The 23,160-nt window shown below is 39.4% G+C and overlaps 2 protein-coding genes across 3 annotated transcripts in view; both read right to left on the reverse strand.

Moving 5' to 3' along the window:
• Positions 1–119: 119 nt before the first annotated feature.
• LOC131137047 (Wilms tumor protein 1-interacting protein-like) lies at positions 120–22,662 on the reverse strand. The gene is made up of 8 exons (XM_058084551.1): positions 20,803–22,662; positions 13,376–13,477; positions 6,876–6,943; positions 5,542–5,604; positions 4,532–4,662; positions 2,977–3,028; positions 1,590–1,658; positions 120–1,266 (listed from the first exon to the last, which is right to left on the reverse strand). Exons 1-8 carry the CDS (start codon positions 21,821–21,823, stop codon positions 1,129–1,131), a joined length of 1,644 nt encoding a protein of 547 aa, XP_057940534.1. The 5' UTR covers positions 21,824–22,662; the 3' UTR covers positions 120–1,128.
• lars2 (leucyl-tRNA synthetase 2, mitochondrial) overlaps positions 13,465–23,160 on the reverse strand; it is a 63,789-nt gene continuing 54,093 nt past the window's right edge. For both annotated transcript variants that reach the window (XM_058084548.1, XM_058084547.1), the window contains one exon: positions 13,465–13,477. The gene's annotated coding sequence lies outside the window, so the exon portion shown is untranslated. The remainder of the gene's footprint in view (positions 13,478–23,160) is intronic.

The following is a 23,160-nucleotide window of genomic DNA, read 5'->3' on the forward strand; positions in this document are numbered from 1 at the left end:
ACGGAAAATCCAAACGGAAATAGGTTGATTAAATAGTATTTATGACGTCAAATAGACAGGAAAACATTCAACTGGGCGGTGAGTAACTCGTGGACAAATACAGCTCACTGATTGGACAGAATGTTAGTCGGAATGCAGAAGAGTGATTGGACAAGAACATCGGTTGGAATGTAGCTCGCTGATTGGATAAGAATCTGAGTTAAGTCACGTGCTATTGGCCGTCTCGATCACTTAAAAAGCTAACATTTAGCAAGCACATTTTAAACGTCGAAATAAACTCAATTTCAACATTTGTCCAGGAGCACAGACTTTATTCAATAGATTTATTCAACAATAGAATCCATGTTTCTATCTTCTCATCATAAACTAACAATAACTATCAAATGAGGCCCTGAAATGATACACTAAAGTTTGAAGGTATGACACGTGCATGTTCCACTGCAAACAGTCAACGTCCGTGGGTTGTTGCCCAACAGTTAAATACACAAAACTAGAGTATAGAAATTAATATAGGCCCAAAACATATACATTTTAAAAATATATCATTCTTGAAAAAAAAAACAACCTTCGTAGGTGCTTAGAACATAAACAAACTAAGTGCTCATCAGAGTATTGAAATGACTACACTAAGCTACTGTAGCTAGCTCTGCATTGTTTACATGATAGAAAACATACATTTTTAATACAATTACAAAGAATAACAGAGTATCATTTATTGTCCAAACGTTTGAGGATTATCAGCACCAACCTTCATTCATTTTTTATTTTTTATTTTTATCGTTTATTAAGCTGAGGAGCCATTAGGAAGCTTGATTCCAAGTTATGGCGCAAAAAAGCGGGATTTTTGAGTAATAAATAATAATACACACACTTGAGCCAACTCTGTATTGACTAAATGGAGAAGAATGAAATTGAGGCTAAAGCTAAATCAAAGTGGAGCGGGTGTACATTATAACTGAAAAGTAATTATTACTCCATTATCACGTGATGGCTTCTTTATGTCATAATAACATCCGGAGTTTTCAATCACCCAATCCTCTACAACAAGAATTGTGCACCTCCATTATGTGACAGTTCCCGGAAATGTCCACCAGGTGTCTCCCTTCACCTTATATTTAACACTGACTGTTAATAAGCTGTGCTGCTGGCCCTCGAGGGGGCGCTGTTCGGCTCGATGTGCTTCAGGTGGCAGGAATGGCAGAGAAGGTGTCCGTTCAGAGGGTAGCAGCGGTGACCCTCCTCGTCATTCAGCTCCATTCTGCAGTCCTGGTAAAAAAAACAAAAAACAACACATAGACAGGAGCCATTGATACAGTCTAGGCATTGAACTTAAAGGAACAGGATATAAATTGAAAATATAAAAAAAAGCAGTGAATTAAAATAATAAGAACGATGATGATGAGGCGTTGCATGCATGCTGCTCAGCTCAGCGGTATGCAATTATTGTCAAGGCTGTAATTAAGATGGGGGGATCATTATGATGTCTAATCAGGAGCAATTTACAGAGGCCTGGCTCCATGCCGTTAAGTATTTGTGTTATCTGATAATCCGGCAGCGGAACCGAGACGTGTTGACGTGTTGCTACCCACCTCGCAGTGATAGCATTCCACATGATAGTCTTTGTCCATGGACACAACACGAACTGTTTCATCAGAGCCCTGCTGAGACATTGGAGGAATGTTACCGTAGTGTCCTTTGGCAAGATTGTCTCCACCGGCGTCAATCTTGGAGCATCCGCTCCCTCACTTTACAACCTCGGAGCTTTCCACTTAAGTTTCTGGGATGTAAATGTTTCATACATTGTTTAAAATTTGGGGTGATCAAACTTACTTAAGATTTGTCTGATCAAAATACAATCAATGCATGATGGGAACTGTAGTTCTATTCTTCATGTCTACAAATAATTGGACGTGAACATAAACAATTGATTAATAGTTAGCTATGACCGCCATCTTTAATTTAGCTTTTATCATATTTAGTTTTTGTTTACAGTATTTTGTTATTGTAGTTTTCTCGTGAGGTGAGTGTATTGTGACACCCCTAGCAACAACGCGCTAAAGAACCACTCAACGACACACACACACACACACACACACACACACACACACACACACACACACACACACACACACACACATAACCTCTCCTCTACATAAAGGTCTCACGGAAAGGGGTCAGAGGGAACATTCCAGCAAAGTCAGCGCTAATTTTGGAAATTTGCTTTCGCCAACATGGCCCCGGCACTAGTGGTGTGTCGGTCATGAACGAACGGGTCAAAAGAACTGGTTCTTTTTTTGTGAACGGAATGAACAAGGTCACAAGGAACAAGGTTCAGTCCGTGCAGTTGCAAATGTTTTTTTTGATTGGTTCAGTTTACGGTTCCGTTTGTCTATATGTGCCCTGTGATTGGCTGGCCACCAGTCCAGGGTGTAGCCCGCCTCTCGTCCCTCGGCACATATAGACAAACAACCATTCACACTCACATTCATACCTATGGACAATTTGGAGTCGCTAATTAACCTAGCATGTTTTTGGAATGTGGGAGGAAACCGGAGTACCCGGAGAAAACCCACGCATGCACGGGGAGAACATGCAAACTCCACACAGAGATGGCCGAGGGTGGAATTGAACCCTGGTGTCCTAGCAGTGAGGTCTGCGTGCTAACCACTCGTCCACCGTGCAGCCCTAAAAACCTTATATTTTTTGGTTATTCCTACTATAATTTTATATTAGAAGGAGTGTGGTGGGGGGGGGCATAACACCCCGATCCAGAGGGCTGTCGTGATACTTCAGATTTCAAGGTACGTCATCATGTGTTGTTGTCATAACAGGCTAACAACCAATTGACTGAAATGACCAAAATGAACAGATCTTTTTACTGAATGAACCGGAATGAACCGGTTCACTGAAGTGAACGGTTTTGCCCAGCTGCATCGATAGGCTAGAGGTCTTAATATCATGATTAGACATGATTACCTCGGATGGAAGGATGGGCTGGTTGCACGCAGCACATTTAGGCGCCAGGACCCTGGAGGAAGGAGGTGAAGAAGAGTCGTTATTGTAGATTGACTTGACATAGATAGAAATACTCACACCACCAATTCCAAATTCCAAATTCTTGTGCTTTTTGATGTCTCTCCCGGTTTTTAAAGTTCAGCCTCAGGATTTTGATCTGACTAAGCAGATGCCAGGTCCGCAGATGTTGTTGGCTCCCCCACAAACGCCACGGAGAAAAGACTCCATAAAGTACACACAGGCCAAACTGCTAAGCAGGGGTCAATCTCAGACTCTGCTGAGCTGTCCGTGGCGTCCCAATCGGAGCCAACAGCTGAAGATGCAGAATGGCTCTTGATCCTCTGCAGTGCCCTCTAGAAGTACTGGAACACTGAAGCCAAGTCTTTTATTTTTGCTCTACACTAAAAACATTTGGGTTGGATGTGGAAAGATAAATATGGTAATGGTAATGGTTTTATTTCATTTGAACATGCATCAGATTACAATTGAATGCATCCCATAATCAGTTCACAGTTCCACATGTCCAAAAGGAGTAGGAAGAAGCAAAGCTTATTAAATCCTACCCCTCTATCTGGTACTTTTACAATCAGTAACTGTTACATTTGTTCACTTCCTGCTTTCCTAATATAGTTTAGTTTAGTTTAATTTTTATTTAATTTAGTTTAATTTTATTTAATTTAATTTAGTTTAATTTTATTTAGTTTAGTTTAATTTTATTTAATTTAATTTTATTTAGTTTAATTTTATTTAGTTTAATCTAATTTAATTTAGTTTAATTTTATTTAATTTAGTTTAATTTAATTTAGTTTAGTTAAGTTTAATTTTATTTAATTTAGTTTAATTTAATTTAGTTTAGTTAAGTTTAATTTTATTTAATTTAGTTTAATTTAATTTAGTTTAATTTAAATTAGTTTATATTAATTTAATTTAGATTAATGTAATATAATGTAATTTAATTTAGTTTTATTTAAATTAGTTTAGATTAATTTAATTTAGTTTAATTTAGTTTAGATTAATTTAATTTAGATTAATTTAATTTAGTTTAGTTTAATTTAGTTTAATTTAGTTTAGTTTAATTTAGTTTAGATTAATGTAATGTAATGTAATGTAATGTAATGTAATTTAATTTAATTTAATTTAATCTTGATGATGCGACCCTCTTGGTGAGACCAGACGGCATCATTTCTGTTTTTATTTTCAGGTATTTCCATCTGGATTGGATAGCACCTTTTGTTTGAAACCATCCACTTTCCATGCGACCAAAAGTACTTAACAAGAAGGTTACATAACAGTAGTTAATGAGGAAGAAACCTACCTAACCCTAACCACTCCTCGGTAACTACTCTAAATGTATATGCCTTAATCATTACTTCCTGAATGTCAGATGAGGAGACAACAACATGAAAATCTATACTACTACAGAAGTTGTACACTGACTACTCTAAGCTTTCATTAGACATTAAGACATGAAGACAGAAGTGGAGCTCAAACCGCGAGTGGAAGACGTGAGACTCACCTGTGGTAATCTTTAACACAGTAGATCTTATTTTCCGTGTCCACAGTAAATGGAACGCCGTCAAGACTCTCGTTACAGATAACACAACGGAAACAGCCCGGATGGTACGACCTCCCGAGGGCCTGCAGGATCTAGACACAGGAAATTAGTGAAGGATATGATTTTTTTTATATTATATTATATTAGCATCTGCCAAAATGTATTATATGCTGCATAACAGGGGTGTCCAAAGTGTGGCTCAGGAGCCAATTGCGACTTTGGCTGTTTTTGTATTGGCCTGTGTCACATTCTAAAGATATCATTATTTTATATAGTCAAAATATTTTGAGTAAAAAAATAAAAATAAAAATTATTTTAAAAAATTATATTAAATAAATAAATTTTATTAAAAAATGATATTTATATATATTTTTTAAGTTGTAATGTTATAAAAAACAAATGAAATTGAAAATTATGTTGCAGAAAAAGTTGCTAATGTTGTTAATGAAAAAGTCTAAATATTATGGGAATAAAGTCATAATTATAAGAAAAAAAATCCAAGAAGAGAACAAAAGAAAAACAGCAGCAATGACAAAAAACAGCATTAACAACAAGAATAAAGTCAAAATATTTTTACAATTTTACAAGAGTATACATGTGATATTGGTTGGAAATGATGACATTTTAGTAGCATATAATATTTAAATATTTATAGATTTATTTTGAGAAACAAAATAAAATAAAGTTGCAATTTTTAAAAAAAAATCTGGCAATATTAAAATATTATGGACATAAAAACATAATATTACATGAAGAAAACATACAACAATTATTTAATACGGAAGTAAAAATATTTGGAAAATTAAAAGCAAATATGGGGAAAAAAAAGAGCAAAAAGCCAAATATCACCTATGAAGCTGAAACAGTTTTTTCTTGTGTCCTTTCATTTTTCCACTACGTGTCCCCCACTGGACAAGGTTTTGACACCCCTGCTATATAAAGAAGGCCATGTGCTGTCTTTATTCACGTACCATGTCCATGATCAGGTGACCACATGCGTTACATTTGTCCGCTGACTGCTGGAAACCTGAATACTTTAAGCAGAGAAAAAATGACCGTCAGGATTTCCAAGACAAAGATCCAAAAGTCTAACGTGGTTGTTTCATAACTCCTGACACTAAAAGACGTGCATCTGAGGGATGCATTCATGGGGCAACTTTTTCCCAGTCAGGGCAAGGAGGTTTCTCGGTATTAGCTAGCACAGCGTATCTTCATGTCATGTGCAGATCCACGGCGTCTATTTGGCATAACAATAATCTGAAATCCACTGCACTAATGTGAGGACCCAGACACCCCCCCAAGCACCTAATAAAGTTAAAGATGACCTCCGTCCAACCTCTCAAAAGGGAAGGACGCTGAATCAGAGGCCATGGGGTCATTTTTAATGGGATTATTTAAAGTCAATGGCATTATTAATTGAATACAATATGCATAACAGACACAGCATCTCTTATGGTCAAACCTTGGTTTTCATCATTAATCTGTTAAAAACCGAAAGGTACAAAAACCAAAGCAATTTATTTCCAAAGGGATCCATTTAAATCCAATTGATCGGTTCCAACAACAGATTCTACCTTCGTACTTTTCTATGAGTTCTTTCTTGAATTGGACAATCTTTCTTTGGTATTTTTTAAAAAAAAGCATACAGAACCCTCAGAAATACGCATTGCGCTTGAACCCCATCACTGTACTTCTTATTAGAATAACTAAAGGAGACAGAAACAGAGTTGTTCATCGTTCATTCATTCATTCATTTTCTACCGAGGGTTGCGGGGGGTGCTGGAGCCTATCCCAGCTGTCTTCGGGCGAGAGGCGGGGTACACCCTGGACTGGTCACCAGACAAACAACCATTCACACTCACATTCATACCTATGGACAACTTGAAGTCGCCAATTAGCCTAGCATGTTTTTGGAATGTGGGAGGAAACCGGAGTACCCGGAGAAAACCCACGCATGCACGGGGAGAACATGCAAACTCCACACAGAGATGCCCAAGGATGGGATTGAACCCTGGTCTCCTAGCTGTGAGGTCTGCGTGCTAACCACTAGACCGCCGTGCCGCCTGTTCATCGTTCAGTGTAAATAAAATTAAATAATAATTAAAGGATCCGGCCGCGTGGTACCTTAGTGGTTAGCATGTTGGCTACACAGACGGAAGATCTGGAAGTTTGCATGTTCTACCTGGTGTGGGTGGACTACTTTGTTAGGTGCATTGTTTGGCTGAAACCGAGACATTTGCAACAATAACCCCCCCCCCCCCCAAGAGTGTATGAAAACCGAGGTTTTGTTGGTAACTGAACTCACCAGAAAGTCCTCCTCGCAGAAAACCTTCCCTCCCACATAGTAGAAGGCCTTCCCTCTCAGTCTTCGACCTGCAAACAGTAGTGACATGTTGGTGTTTGACTCAATGACAAGACAAGAATGAAAAGATCTGAAACAGCACTGAAGGTCTTGAAGATTAATTGCACCATTCAAAAATAATGGACCTTCTTGCAATATTCAGCATATCCTGCTGAACCTGAAGTCGATGAATCAAACGGTGACTGGTGGTAATATATTGTAGCCCAGGCCCAGGAAACTAGGAGCACATCTGGGTCTCACATGAAGGGAACATTATCACCGAATCAAATGACTGGACAGGTGCAAAAAGAAAACAATACTGCTCCTCTGGAATTCACCGCAACAACGAGCCAAGACCCTAAACGACCTAGTGTACTTCTACTGTGATCTCTTCACATGCTGAGTGTACTTCCTTTCTGTCTGCTTCAGTGCTCCTTCGGGGCCGGGTCTGACTTTTAAACCCACTCACACACTCCCAAGCCTGCACACACTGCCCCTTCACATGGCTAGTCCTGCGTGAGTCCCACAGGAAGAGGCAACATTCTTTACATTTTCTGTGTGGGGAGGTGAAAGAGGAGGGGCTAATGTTAGCAAAAAGGGGCCGTTCTTCATAAGCATCATTTGCTCCAGTTCATCCTGTGTTTAGAGAGCTATCAAATTGACTGGTCTTTGTCTACCTAAGAAAGACCGTAACACTAGCCCCATTTATAGTTCCTTTTATTCCGGGTCGCACTGACACCTAATGGGGACACCACCCCAGGCTGTAGTACCAGAAACGGGACAACACTTTAGTCTATAGTAAATGCCATAACAGTGGATTAGAAGTGTCAGGTTTTCCAACACGCCTTGTTGTGTTGGTAGAAATGTCGCTATGCAGCATACACAACACCGGTCAATTTAGCTTTTGCTGGGTTCTGTGTAAAAAGCTCTGATGGTGCTTTTTTTGCAGGATCTCTGTGTAAAACAAGAGAGCACCGAAAGGTCAAGTATTCAATTAATCGCAATATCAGGTTGCATAGTCTCCAAAAGCAACTATTCATTCATTCATTTTCTACTGCTTTTCCTCACGAGGGTCGTTGGGGTGCAGGAGCCTATCCCAGTTGTCTTCGGGCGAGAAGACACCCTGGACTGGTGGCCAGCCAATCACAGGGCACATATAGACAAACAACCATTCACACTCACATTCATACCTATGGACAATTTGGAGTCGCTAATTAACCTAGCATGTTTTTGGAATGTGGGAGGAAACCGGAGTACCCGGAGAAAACCCACGCATGCACAGGGAGAACGTGCAAACTCCACACAGAGACGCCCAAGGGGGGAATCGAACTCCGGTCTCCTAGCTGTGTGGCCTGTGTGCTCACCACTCGAGCTGCCAACATTCATTCATTCATTTTCTACCGCTTTTCCTCACAAAGGTCGCGGGGGTGCTGGAGCTTATCCAAGCTGTCTTCGGGCGAGAGGCGGGGTACACCCTGGACTGGTGGCCAGCCAATCACAGGGCACATATAGACAAACAACCATTCACACTCACATTCATACCTATGGACAATTTGGAGTCGCTAATTAACCTAGCATGTTTTTGGAATGTACGGGGCACGTACATTCACGGGGCATGCACGGGGAGAACATGCAAACTCCACACAGAGATGGCTGAGGGTGGAATTGAACCCTCGACCACACTAACCACTCGACCGCCGTGCCGCCAGCAAAGAACTAAGAGTTTCTCAATTAGTGTTAGTCAAAACATGTTGCCATTAAGAGCTGTGGCTGTAGGCAACCCATTGAATAGCTGCATTCAGCAGCTTTAACTCTGCATGCGCTTCAAAATGTTGGAGGGTACTCGGCCTTTGGTGTATATATATATGACACTTTCCGCGCTGTTGTTGACAATAATCTCAGCGGTATTAATACTGCGTTATTACAACATTGGTTCTGTTGCTGATGTGTTTTGGGATACAACTGTAAATATATGACCATGTTCTCAATCATAGCTATGTTTCCTTTTCCACTTAAATGAGGGCAACTTTTAAGGTACCTGCTGCCAATTAGCCTCATAGCTTTGTTAGCGTGGTAGCCAGACTTGGTTATTGCCAGATTATCCCTCAAGCTAGCCCATGCTGCATGCCCGTCGTTCTACTCGGGTACCGGTATGACTTATCTGCATAATTTAGTGAGCTGTGTTTTTTTGTTTTATCAGCTACTAGTTACTTCTACTACTACTACTACTACTACTTGATGTTTTTTCGGCAGTGTTCTTTGTGCCTGTTTTGCCCCTGTCAGCTTTTTGCTACAGTGTTTTTTCATCGCCTAACTTGTGTTATCCTTTTTACAATTTTCGTATCGTTTGTATTTTCCAGACAGGTTCACGCCCATTCTTGACAATAATGGCTAGTGTTTTATAACTCCGTCTTCCACGTCTCCATTTTTTATCCCAGTGGGTACAAGCTGAAGACTCTGTTGGGAAAGATAACACCTTTATTAAAGTCAGACATTAGGACTTGAAAAGGGGCTATGTCGAACTACATCTTAATAAAAATGGAAATGACATGACTGACAGAACAAAACACAAGGACTTTTTCTCATTAAAACCTTCTATGTAATCCTATTCAGAAATGAAAGCAATTTAGTGACCCCCCCCCTTTCTCAGAGATTCCCACCCCGTCCAATAGTGACTCTACCCTACGTTTCCTAGTGAGGATATGACATTCCAAGAGATGTTACTCACACTACTTTATGCTAGTTGTCTATTTGCAGAGCAAGCAACGTGTTTGCCTGCAAAACAGAGGTCAGGGTAAACTTTTTTGGTGTTATTTCCCATTCCTCCTGAATACGTTGTTTGTGTGCATTTCAGTCACCTTGAGCGAAGTGCAGTCCTGACGCTAATCAACATGACTTGTTACAAACCAGCGAGCGTGAAAGTTGTCTTGACGTTGAGATTTTGGAAGATAAGATGGGTTGTGTGACAAATGGTACTGCATGCAGTCGTTTGTTTACTGTTAAAGTGCATTTAGCATGAATAGAGTACATAAATATGTACTGCATACCACTGTGAGTGGCATGCTCCCATTGAATGGCCGCCCTGTTCCACTCTGTACTCCTGTTGTGCCCAGCTGAAATAACAGCATCTAGTGTTCTCCTCCATCCCAGCCTCCTGAGGGCCCCCCCCCCCTCTCCTCCATGCTTGCATTCCTACTCAAGCAAAGATGCCTTTCCTTAGGGGTACCTCATGGCAGGCACAGTCCTTGTACTTTCACATGGAGCAAGCTATGAGAGGTATGCGGTGTGTAAACTCCTCTCAACACCACTTTAGCCATCAGCGTCACTATGAGCACCCCACAGCGCCCAGCTTGCTTTTTCATCTCTAAGGCAAACAGCAACACACACACACACACACACACACACACACACAGAGGCCAGGTTAAATGAGTAGATGTTAATCATGCTCATGGGGTTGTAGCCACAAGGTCAAGGGCACTGCAGAATTGAGGCCGGAGTAGGGGGTGGGGTCATCTCCCTGCCACAAATACTTCACATACCCACCATCCATGATAATAGAGGCAGCAATTTCATTGGTCAGAAAAAAGACTGGCCTATGGTTAAGTAGCAACAACAGTTTCAACCTAAAATGCACTTTTCAGTATAAAATAAATAATGTGTGTTTTTTTTGGTAATGGTAATGGTTTTATTTCATTTGAACATGCATCAGATTACAATTGAATGCATCGCATAATCAGTTCACAGTTCTACATGTCCAAAAGGAGTATTAAATCCTACCCCTCCATCTGGTACTTTTACAATCAGTAACTGTTACATTTGTTCACTTCCTGCTTTCCATAATACAGTTTAAGGTTCTTTTTTTTTTTTAAATTTTTTGTCCCGTACCTAAGTACAAGGTCATATGACCAACCAATGACATAATGGGTACCAATAATAAGTGTCAATATAGTGATCTATATAGCACATCATGACTGGTTCAAGACTCTTCATCCTTGTATTTAGCAAACATCAACTGCTTGTATTGTTTCTTGAATTGGCTCATCGTTGTGCATTGTTTGAGGTCCTTACTCAATCCATTCCATAGTTTGATTCCACATACTGAAATGCTATGGCTTTTTATTCCAAATATTTCTATGTGGACAGCCCCTAAAAGGGAGATTAAACGGTCATTGTTTTTTGTATTGTTGTGATTGTGATGGCAAAGGGTAAATATGTAATGATAACCATATGAACCTGATATGAAAACTTTTGCAACAGTGGAAAGGGCCTTGCTACATTGATAAAACCTTTATGAGAGTGACACCTTAGAACCAATGTATTCACTTATTTCCTAGAAAAAAAAAATTCAAAAATCAATTAGCGTGTAAAAAAAATGTGTTGGACTACTGTAATTTGTTTAGTTTTTTTAGGAGATCTGTTTACTTCCACTGTGGCGGCGGTACAGTACAATTACCCCAACCACAATGACGAGTGGCCATTAGTACACCGAGTGAGGTTTAGCCAAAAGTGTATGCTGTGACAAATCTGTCCACAGATATCGAGCTGCCAAAGTACTCTTGTATGGTTGGACTTTGGTGACTCTCTAGATAAAAACGAAGTCATACGCCACAAAGTCATACGGTCTGCAATAATGTGTTTGAGGTTTCATCCACTCACAGCAGCAAGTGAGGGCAGTAACGTTTCAGTAATGTACTTTCTAAAATTGGATCCCGGCAGCGCCATGCAGGTTTAGATCTTGTAGTCACTCCGATTTTTGAGTGAGTCAATCACATGAAATGATGTGGTCTTATGCAGGGACGTTTCTATCACTGAATTTATTACTACCAGGTGTAATGGAGCACAGAAAACAGGATTGCTGCTCACTTTCCAAGGTCAAATTCAATACTTTTTTTACTACTTTTATGGCTGTGGTAATAAAAACATATATAGTACATACTCATTTTTTGGGTGAATGCTATTATGCAGTACACAGATAATGTGTACAGCCATTTTTCACTTACCTTTACATGTTCAATTTCCTTTTATTTTACATGCTACTGTCAGTTGGCTGACATATTGGAGGTTAAAGTTAAAAGGTTAATAAAAAAAACAAAACAAAGGAAAGTTGTTCTTCCTCAGTTTGCAATTTGTGATAACTAGTTGAGAGGTGATGATGCAACTCCACAATAGAAGAGAGCAGGTTTTGTTGATGTGATAGGATCCTTGTTTAGACATTTTGGCTAAATATATATATATATATATCCTATCACATCAACAAAACCTGCTCTCTTCTATTGTGGAGTTGCATCATCACCTCTTAGTGCCACAAAGAGAAAGCGAGAACTAGCTAAAGAACGGAAAAATGGAGAAACAAACCCTTTCTCCTGACAAAAGATGACAGTCTAATCTTTCTTTTGGTGTGTACCAGGGGTGGGCAAAGTATGGCCCGGGGGCCACATGCGGCCCGCCAGTTGATTTCTAAGTATTTCAACTTTTAACATACAAATTGGCAACATGACTTGAAAGTCGGATGTCGTATTTAGTAAAAAACAAAAAACAAAACAAACAACAAAACTGTAAAATTAAATTACATAGTCTGATGTTTAAAGTGCTCCTGAAAAAAAGGGACATGAGAACATACAGCTGATAGTATAGTAAAATTAGACAAATAATTCAAGAAAAAAATTATTTTATTAGGAAAGCAGGAAGTGAACAAATGTAACAGTTACTGATTGTAAAAGTACCAGATGGAGGGGTAGGATTTAATCAGCTTTGCTTCTTCCTACTCCTTTTTGGACATGTGGAACTGTGAACTGATTATGTGATGCATTCAATTGTAAATCTGATGCATGTTTTTTTTTTTTTTTTTTTTTTTTTTTAACACCTTTCCTGACACAGAGCAAATCTGTCTAGCATGTAAGGGCATTTAGATCAACAATACTATCTGCCCCAATGGCTGGACGGGACAAAAAAAAAAAAAAAAAAAAAATCTGATGCATGTTCAAATGAAATACAACCATTACCATAACCATATAAGCATAAAATCCCGTGTGTGTTAAATATATGTTCTGGCCCTCCGGACAATTTAGTTAACTCAATTGCAGCCAACGAGTCAAAATATTTGCCCACCCCTGGTGTATACCATGTCTCTATAGCCCAAGAACACAATATTCTATGTGCCTTGAAAAATCAGTCAAAATCATCAAAAAATGGCCGGTATCAAAACGGAAACGGTGTTTGAAAAATGGCTGGGATTGAATGAGTTCATAATAAGCAACATTGTAAAATGAGTCCCACTTCCACTGACTGTTTAAGCGTGTCTCTGTGGGAGTGAATGGCACACCCAGAAACCAAACACCACCAATAGACGATGCAAAGTGCAAATACGTCACTTTATTTTAAAAGGCTTTTGGTCATCATTAGCTTGACATAACCTGCAGAGAAAGTGGTTGAATGGGAGCGAAGTTGAAAAAACGTGTACTTACTGCAGGCACTGCAGGTGAAGCAGTTGTCATGGTAGAGGCTCCCCATCGCCTGGCAGGCCTGGTTGGCTCCATACACTGCTTTGCTGCACTTTACACAAACCCCTAACAAAAAAGAGAGAGACGTGAATGAGATGAGAACAGATAATAACTCCAATAACAAGCTTGAAGTGTTCAGGGATGTTTTCATGTTAAGCCTACACATTCTGTTCATTTGAAACAGCCAGATAAAGGCAAAAACAAGCGTGTAGGCCATGATCCGGATTAAACCAGGCAGACACAATGGATACAAAGGTGACAAAAAAAATGTAATATAAGTCAGGAAGCTACTCAGCAAGCTGAGTCATTGCAAGGGAAGAACTGTATCCCTATTTGCTTATTTGATTTGGCTTGGAGGCTGAGAAGTCGGTTAATGAAAGACTGATAAAAATCAAAGGGCGCCGTCTTTCAGCAGTACAAGCTGCCCGTGGCTGAGAGTGGGTAGGGTGGGGGGGGCTTGGGGGCGATACGCTTGCATTAGATATGCAAAGCAAATGACAAGTATGAAAAAACAAGACTGAATGTTCTGTATTTAAAAAGGCAAATGATATGCATGCACACCAAACATTACATAAACCCGCTTTTTGTCTGTGGATCAACAGCTCATGGGACCAGAAGACTGTACAATGACAAAATATATGTTTTCTAACTTTGCATGCATGACCTGAGCATGATGCTATGAGCTTTTTTTCCACAAATTGAAGCAAAAAAAAAAAACCTCATGTTACAAATATACAACATAAGGCGGCCAGAAATATTTCAATATTGAACAAAGCAAAATTTGTTCTCAATCAGAAATAACTCCACACTCTTTATTGCTCTCTGGTTCTACCATATCTTACTTATTGTGTGGAAATATGGACTAATAAAATGTACTAAATGTACTGCAAAAAAGGTCAGTAAGGATAATTCATAATGCCGCCTACAGAGAACATACTAACTCCTTATTTCTAAAATCACAAATACTTCAACTTGCTGATATAGTTCATCTTCAAACAGCTAAAATAATGCATAAGGCTAAAAATAACCAATTAGCAAAAAATGTCATCCAATACTTCTCTACGAGAGGAGAAATATGATCTCAGGGAAGAACTACATTTGAAACACTTATATGCTAGGACTACGTTAAAAAGCCATAGCATTTCAGTATGTGGAATCAAACTATGGAATGGATTGAGTAAGGAACTCAAACAATGCACAACGATGAGCCAATTCAAGAAACAATACAAGCAGTTGATGCATTATTAAAAAAATATATATATATGAATTATTAATTATGGAAAGCAGGAAGTGAACAAATGTAACAGTTACTGATTGTAAAAGTACCAGATGGTGAGGTAGGATTTAATAAGCTTTGCTTCTTCCTACTCCTTTTGGACATGTGGAACTGTGAACCGATTATGTGATGCATTCAATTGTAATCTGGTGCATGTTCAAATGAAATAAAACCATTACCATTACCAAAAAAAAGGGTTTAAGTTTAGCTTCACAGTTTGGATTGCAAGGTTTATAGTGTGCAAAAAGCAAGTAATGCGTCATTCCAGTTCTGCCTCGATATATTACGTGAATTCTTTCATCAGTCAACCTCTCTTGGTCTTAAGTATGTAGTAGGCGACCAAGCGTCAGCCACCATCATTAAAGGCCTCCAAGTAGGCCGCTAAATCACATGCACTGTAAATGGACAACGCAACCACGAGTTTAAAAAGTAACAACGGCAAGAAAGCAAGTACTCATGTGTCTCTTGTATTCTGTGCATCTGTACATTTGTGACGCAAATGTGTATGTGTGTGGGTTTTTTTTTTTATATATATAGGAAAAACTCCCTGGTGACTCGGCAACTGAGGCAGGCCCGGCTGGCCCTTGTCCTCATCTGACGAACGAACACAAAGAAACTTCTGTTTCCACCTCATATGCAACACACGCACGACGCCGCCTGCTTTCACCAGAAAACACACTCTTCCATTAATACACTTCTTCAGACCTGCCATAACACAATTCACAATAGGACTTTATATAATTTAACACAAGACAAAACTCATCATCAGGGGGGGCCCCATCGGCTTGGAAGAAGATTTAGAGATAACAGAGGTTATTATTGGGGGAGCAGAGGAATGTTGCTATTATGTAAGCTATTTTGTTGACATGAAAACATTGCAAAGCGTCCTGACTACATTAATGAAAGGCTCTCAAGCTTTGATGACTTAAGACAGTGAATGAGATGCCGTTTGTGCAGAGAAAAACATTTAATTTTCATAGAAAAATCAAAAATATTTTGACCGAAAATCAGCAAATATGCAAAATCCACTGTGTTCTGTGTAAAAGGCAAAGAAAGACAATTTGTTGCAGCTTTGATAAAACGTGTTATGGTGGGGTACTTTGTTCCTTTTTCCCCTGAGACTGTAGCTATAAGTGTTTCAAATGTAGTTCTTCCCTGAGATCATATTTCTCCTCTCTTGTAGAGAAGTATTGGATGACATTTTTAGCTAATTGGTTATTTTTAGCCTTATGCATTATTTTAGCTGTTTGAAGTTGAACTATATCAGCAAGTTGAAGTATTTGTGATTTTAGAAATAAGGAGTTAGTATGTTGTATGTTCTCTGTAGGCGGCATTATGAATTATCCTTACTGGCCTTTTTTTGCAGTACATTTAGCGAGTGGAGATTGCTTTTATAGTTATTAGTCCATATTTCCACACAATAAGTAAGATATGGTAGAACCAGAGAGCAATAAAGAGTGTGGAGTGATTTCTGATTGAGAACAAATTTTGCTTTGTTCAATATTGAAATATTTCTGGCCACCTTATGTTGTATATTTGTAATATGAGGGGTTTTTTTTTGCTTCAATGTGTGGAAAAAAAGCTTATAGTAAAAAAGCTCAAGTATTTGTGATTTTAGAAATAAGGAGTTAGTATGTTCTATGTAGGCGGCATTATGAATTATCCTTACTGACCTTTTTTTGCAGTACATTTAGCGAGTGGAGATTGCTTTTATAGTTATTAGCCCATATTTCCACACAATAAGTAAGATATGGTAGAACCAGAGAGCAATAAAGAGTGTGGAGTGATTTCTGATTGAGAACAAATTTTGCTTTGTTCAATATTGAAATATTTCTGGCCACCTTATGTTGTATATTTGTAATATGAAGGTTTTTTTTTTTTGCTTCAATGTGTGGAAAAAAAGCTCAAGTATTTGTGATTTTAGAAATAAGTTAGTATGTTCTATGTAGGCGCCATTATGAATTATCCTTACTGGCCTTTTTTGCAGTACATTTAGCGAGTGAAGATTGCTTTTATAGTTATTAGTCCATATTTCCACACAATAAGTAAGATATTGTAGTATGGTAGTATTTGTGATTTTAGAATATGAGGTTTACCGCCAACCACCGGCATGTTTTTCTGATCTTGTGTGCACACAGCACCCAAATAAAACCTGACCAGTCTCAAATACATTCAGTCATAGCAGCAAGCATGTCAGGAAGTCATATTAGTATTTGAAAAGTCAGCCCCTCCAAAACTTACCACAACAGAGGCCAAGAATCCCTGGGAAGATTCCCCCTTAACATCAGGATGGAATAAATCAATCCTTTATCTTAACCCAACAAAACAGTCAACTAAATCAGTGTGTACATGTGTGGAAAAAGAGCAGAAGGATGATCCGGGTACTTATTTCCTCTTGGTTAGCCTAGTCTATAAATCTATTCTGTCTCAGACACTTGTGGCCAAGGACAAAGAAACAGCCACCAATATGTCTGCATATGTCTTGTAAGTCCATTCAGTCGCACCGCAGGCAGCTCTTAAGCGCCCTTTTTCCTTAATATCTGGAACTCTCATTTCTACGATGTGTTTTTGCACATTCTGCAGACATACCTCTTTGCTCATTTGGTGCAGCCGTATTGGCGCTGGGCTCATTTTCCCAGGATTTCCAGCTGCAGTTATGTCAGGGTACGGATTAGTAGATGAGTCAGGGAGAAATACTTCAAAGTCTATTTAGTGTGTTTTTTTTAAGCACACCAGGAAACACCATAACAAGGCAACACAATAACACTGGATAATACTCAGAAGAGTATGAATAACAACTATTCATTCATTTTCTACCGCTTTTTCCTCACGAGGGTCGCACAAGGACGAGACTGGTCACCAGCCAATCACAGGGCACATATAGACAAACAACCATTCACACTCACATTCATACCTATGGACAATTTGGAGTCGCTAATTAACCTAGCATGTTTTTTTGGAATGTGGGAGGAAACCGGAGTACCCGGAGAAAACCCACACATGCACGGGGAGAACATGCAAACTCCACACAGGGTGGAATGGAACCCAGGTCTCCTAGCTGTGAGGCCTGCGTGCTAACCACTCATCTACCGTGCAGCCCGCCACAATTTTTTGTTTTTTGTTAATGTATTATTTCATAATATTTTCACTTCAAAAAAGAATTACATTTATTGTAATATTACAACCTTTTTTTTTTTACCTTTCAGCTTTTTAATATTGAGGAATTATGACTTTTTTGTCTTAATATAAAACTTTTTTCTTATTAAATTATTATTATTATTTCCCCTTCATTGTTTACTGTTATAAAGGACAACTTAAAAAAAAACAATCACAAATAAAAAAATTAAATATTAAAATTAATAAATTCCCCCCCAAAATTAGGGTTGCCTTACATTCAGGGTCATTTTTTTTTTATTATAAAAATCAATGAATAATTATGTTCTAATATATCTAATATAGATTATATACAGTAAACAGTAAACATTGTTTACTGTTATAAAGGACAACTTTAAAAAAAAACAAATCACAAATAAAAAAATCAAATAGTAAAATTAATAAATTCCCCCCCAAAATTAGGGTTGCCTTACATTCAGGGTCATTTTTTTTTAATTATAAAAATCAATGAATATATATGTTCTAATATATCAGGTTGTGTGGTTAGTGCGCAGACCTCATTCCACCACAGGCCGAGGGTGGAATTGAACCCTGGTCTCCTAGCTGTGAGGTCTGCGCGCTAACCACTCGCCCGCCGTGCCGCCATATAACAACCAATTTTCCATAATGTTAAAAGGTCACCATACCTCAATAAATCACCGAGTAACGCTACAGTACACAATACCCTGATTAGGTTAGTGTTTCCACTGCGTCCACTTGAGTGCGGGTGGGATGCCGATAACTACATAAGTGCCATAAATATATGACATTATCCATCAATCCACCCATTTCCTATGCTGCTTATCCTCACTTGGGACACGGGGGGGAGCCTAAAGGGTACACCCTGTACTAGTCAATCACAGTACATGACATTATAAGTACAATTCTATTCTAGTCAACCCTTACATAAGCAGACAATTATATTTATGTGGAAATTGTGACCTTTATTATTACTCTAATACTTCATGACATCCAACATACGTCTTTTTGCACCACGCGCAGCAGGAAGTACTCCCAAAAAGATGATCGACCTACACAACTTGCTGATGATGCACGAGTGCGTGACTCACAGCATGAGCCATTGTCTTGTGGGAAGATCAGGACTACGCATGGTCCTCCCACACTTTTTTTAATATTCACACAACTCAGCTATTTATGAGCTATGTTGTGACAGTGACGTACGCCAGAATATCTTACCAGTGTACGCACTTAGGAGGTGGGGGGGGGGCTCTAAACATTACATTCCATCAGGAAATTCCTGCAACTGAGGAAGCAACGGTATGCATGGTTAGGAGTATAAATTCAAGTGGCTTAAGCATCTCACGCCCCTTCCTTGTTTCAATTTATTTTCATCAATGGCCTTTGTTACAAACAGCTGGAGAACATATGAACAAAAAGCATATGAATCAAGAACATCTGCAAAACATCTCTCCGACTAGCTGGATGACGGACAACGTTGCCACGAGTCTTGTCAGCATATTTGTCACAAGACGATATGTAAGCACAATAAATCACTTTAACATTGAATATCGATTGCTTAATGCGACTCATATTGGCTGAAATAAAAGTAAGCCGCATTTCAGCAAAAGCCAGCTCGGCTACTTAAATGAGTGACATCATGGCGGCGATGAATTCAACAAATCTGGATTAACATTACATGGTTCAAGTGACCTAATTCTGTTTTTTTTCCCTTTCATATGGTCCAATGACGACATTTGTCAAGAAAATAAAAGCAGACACTCAAAAATGTTAACGCAAAACATGTTTTACAATTATAAATCATGAATAAATGGGATAAATAAATTTAATTTAAAGTAAGATAAGGTAAACATTTAAGCTAGATCAACCACCACCTTCCCTGCTTTGTCACGTCAACAATCACATCTTCATACATCCATTTTCTATGCCGCTTATCCTTACTAGGGTAGCAAATGTGCTGAAACCTATCCCAGCTGTCTGTGGGCGAGAGGCGGGGTACTCTCCGGACCCTGGACTGGTGGCCAGCCAATCACAGGGCACATATATATGTATACACATACATGTGTGCGACGTGTGTAGGATACCTGCAGTGCATGTGCGGAGACACAAACGCTCGCATTGTTGGTCATTTGGCTACATTTGCTGACAACAACAACAAGCTGAGGACATAATGGAACAGTAAACAACTGAGAACAAGAACAACTTGTGCACAGAATGATAAGCTTGATAATCAATTGTGTCAATTTCCGATACAGATATCAGCCGATACCGATATATGCAACATGACGTATTTCCTATGGTGCAATAATCACATATATATTGTGTACAGCATTTTTTAAATATCAGTTTTCATGAAACATCTGAAACCAATATCAACCGATATCGGATTTTTATGCTGATATCGGGTCGATAATTATCATTACCGATATGCTGAGGAGACCAAACTGGCGTGGGAGGAAGGAAAACTGATAATTATCAAACATCCCTAATATAAAGCCTGTATAATAATCAGACAAAATAAGTCAATTAAGAAATTTGTGCTTGCGTGTCGCAGTAAATGTTTTATGTTAGGAGGACGGGACAGGAAGTGCGGTTCAGAGTTGTGTTTTAACTTCCTGGGATACAGCCGTCACAGTAGCCGCTTTTATTATTATGATAATGATTATTCTGTTTATCAGAATTGTTATTATTGTACCTGTTTTGATGTCATTTCTGGTTCTTGTCTCACAACAATTACTGACACCTAGTGGCCAATGTAGAGCACTACACTCACAATGTGAATGCTTGTATTTGGATTGTTTACAAGGATTATATTGATATTTTTAGTACATGTCGCCATTTTTATGCTTGAAAATGCTTAATTTAGGAAAAAATACTTAACATTTGATAAATATAAATATTGATAAATCATTATTCAATCATTTATCGACTGTCTAAATTCCAATATTCCACTACAGTGGGAGCTCTGAGATATGGGACTTACCAAAATAGTCCGCCTTTGGTTGGGTATTCCCGTCTTTTTCCAGGTTTTTAGTGAGGGCCTCTAGTTTGACTTCAGCCGCCGAGGAGCCCTGGTCTGCAGGTTTGAAGGAAGACGCTTCAGCGCCAAAAGCCTTTCCAAAGCTGGCAATGTGGCTCGGATCTTGACTCTGACTGAAGCTTTTGGAGACGGTACTGGGATTTATGGCCGCAGATGTGACCTGGACTTTGGTTTGGGGTTTTTCACAAGCAACCACGATACCATTCTGAGTGGATGAGGTTCTTGAAGTCGGGGAGGGTGGTGGTGCATAATGAGAAGACTGAACGGAGGTTAAATCGGCTCCTCCGGTGAAGGCACTGAGAGGCAGTGAAGGAATGAGGTCTGGTGGACTCCTGTGAGCGGACGGTGGGACATCCTGGTTTTGGGTCATAGTTGGGGATTCAGACTGGCGCCGTTGCGAAGACGCAACACTGACCTCGGACAAAGATGGGGAACTCTCTCTGGATGAGGCCCAAGGAGGCGGATTGTGAAAAGTGCTTCCTGGGCTGACGGCTGCAGGGGTGGTGTTCTGGTACAAATGTGGATCTGAGCGCTCCTTGTTATCGTAATTGTTTCCGTAGCCGTATGCCCTGCTGGCTGGGGGTTCAGACTGAACGCCTGCATGGTTCTTCTGAGTATCAAGCTGTGGAGGCAAAGGCAGAGGACCGGACAATATGGGTGGCTTAGCAGCAGCTTCCCCAGGCTGCCTGTAGCTATTGATGGGAGGTCTGTCTTTGGTGTAATACGTGTTGTTGAGACCGCCATTCATTCTTATTGCCTGGTTGTTTTTTGCCATTTCCTCTTGGTGTTTCTGCATGTGTATTTTAGTCATTTTGGAAGCAAAAACTCTCCTGGTTTCTTCAAAGTCTGGGTTATTTCCTGCATCCCTCCTCATTCTGAATAAACCATCTCTGGATGCTTCATACATGTTTAAATCCTCGATGAACTTACTCGCTTCCAGTCCTAAATCCTCGTATTTATCCATTTTGAATAGTTGATAGTGTTAAAAAGTAAGAAAAAAAGTGAAATATCAGCTTACAGTGCAGCAGTTAGCGGTCCGCATCCAAACTTTTTTCTTCGTTCCACCGAACTCTTCTTTCTCCAGGAATAAAAGAACCCGCTTATTCCTCCTCCTCCTCCTCCTCTTCGGTGTGGCTTTACTGGAGTCTAAACGCGGTCTGCCGTCAACAAGCCGCCGTCTTGTCTAATGGGAGTCGATCTCTGGTTCTGATAGTCCAGTACGAGTCCACTAGCTTAGCCCCCTCCTCCCGCCACTCGACTCCCGCTACACCCCCCTCAACAACACCGGGAAGTCATTCACAACTCGACTCTCCTCAACGAAAGTCCTCCAAAGTACTTAAAACAACTATTAAGTCGCGACAAAGTCGTTTTATTTGAACCGGAATGAGACGTACCGGTGGCTAGTAGCCACTGTGTGCGGCTGCCGGTGGACGAGAGGACTGGAAACAAGGAGCGGATTGCTTTTAAAGGGGCAGTACTACTTTTTACTGGCGACCGCAAACGCAACATGTTTATATATATATATATAACGGAGACACGTGTAATAAAATTAACAACAACTTTATTGTCCTGTTGTCTATCGACACCGTCTTTGTGGCCATAACTTAAAATAGTTGATTAACCCATGAAACATGTTGTGTCATTCATTTGTTTTTATGAATTCCAAGCTGTATTTACTGTTTTGAATGTTTTCATAACTTACAGTGAAATATACTATCTCATAAAAGTGTTGACACAACTTTCATTTCAGTGATGATTTTACTATATTAGGGATAATACTATACAAATTAAACTTGGATATACTTTAGAGGAGGAGCGGGCAAATTTTTGGCTCGTGGGTCACATTGGGTTAAAAAAAATTGAACCCAATGTGACTTGCTCGCAGAGCGACTTGCTCACGGTGCAACACATCCACAACAAGTTTGCACATCACATGAAAATCAACAACTAAACGCTAAACATAACAAATAACTTAAAACTGTTATTTACAAATGCCCTCAAGGCATGCTGGGTAGTCCAGCTGCAACAACAATATAAACTACGAACAATAAAACACTGGATATGAAGTGTGCAAATGTGCAAAATGTCGGGAGAAAGAGTACCACAATGTACCCAGCATGCTTTGCGGCAGAAATATATGAATCCAACTGAGCAGCTGTGGGCCATCCTCAAGCAAAAGGGAGGTTAGAAACTATTTAGAGTAGACAATAATGATTCTCTACAGTAGATTCAATTTTCATTTCTATAGTATTGTTCTTTGAAAAGATCATTTTCAAAATGGCGATGAGGGGTGTATTCACT

Source organism: Doryrhamphus excisus, chromosome 10 (assembly GCF_030265055.1).
Source record: "Doryrhamphus excisus isolate RoL2022-K1 chromosome 10, RoL_Dexc_1.0, whole genome shotgun sequence".
NCBI lineage: Eukaryota > Metazoa > Chordata > Actinopteri > Syngnathiformes > Syngnathidae > Doryrhamphus > Doryrhamphus excisus.

Coding starts and splice junctions, on each gene's coding strand:
- LOC131137047 (XM_058084551.1), bottom strand. CDS start 21,823: ATGGATAAATACGAGGATTTAGGACTGGAAGCGAGTAAGTTCATCGAG. Junction 13,478..20,802: donor ACCAAAGGCGGACTATTTTG/GTAAGTCCCATA, acceptor CTTTTTTGTTAG/GGGTTTGTGTAAAGTGCAGC. Junction 4,663..5,541: donor GTCACCTGATCATGGACATG/GTACGTGAATAA, acceptor TCCTGTGTCTAG/ATCCTGCAGGCCCTCGGGAG.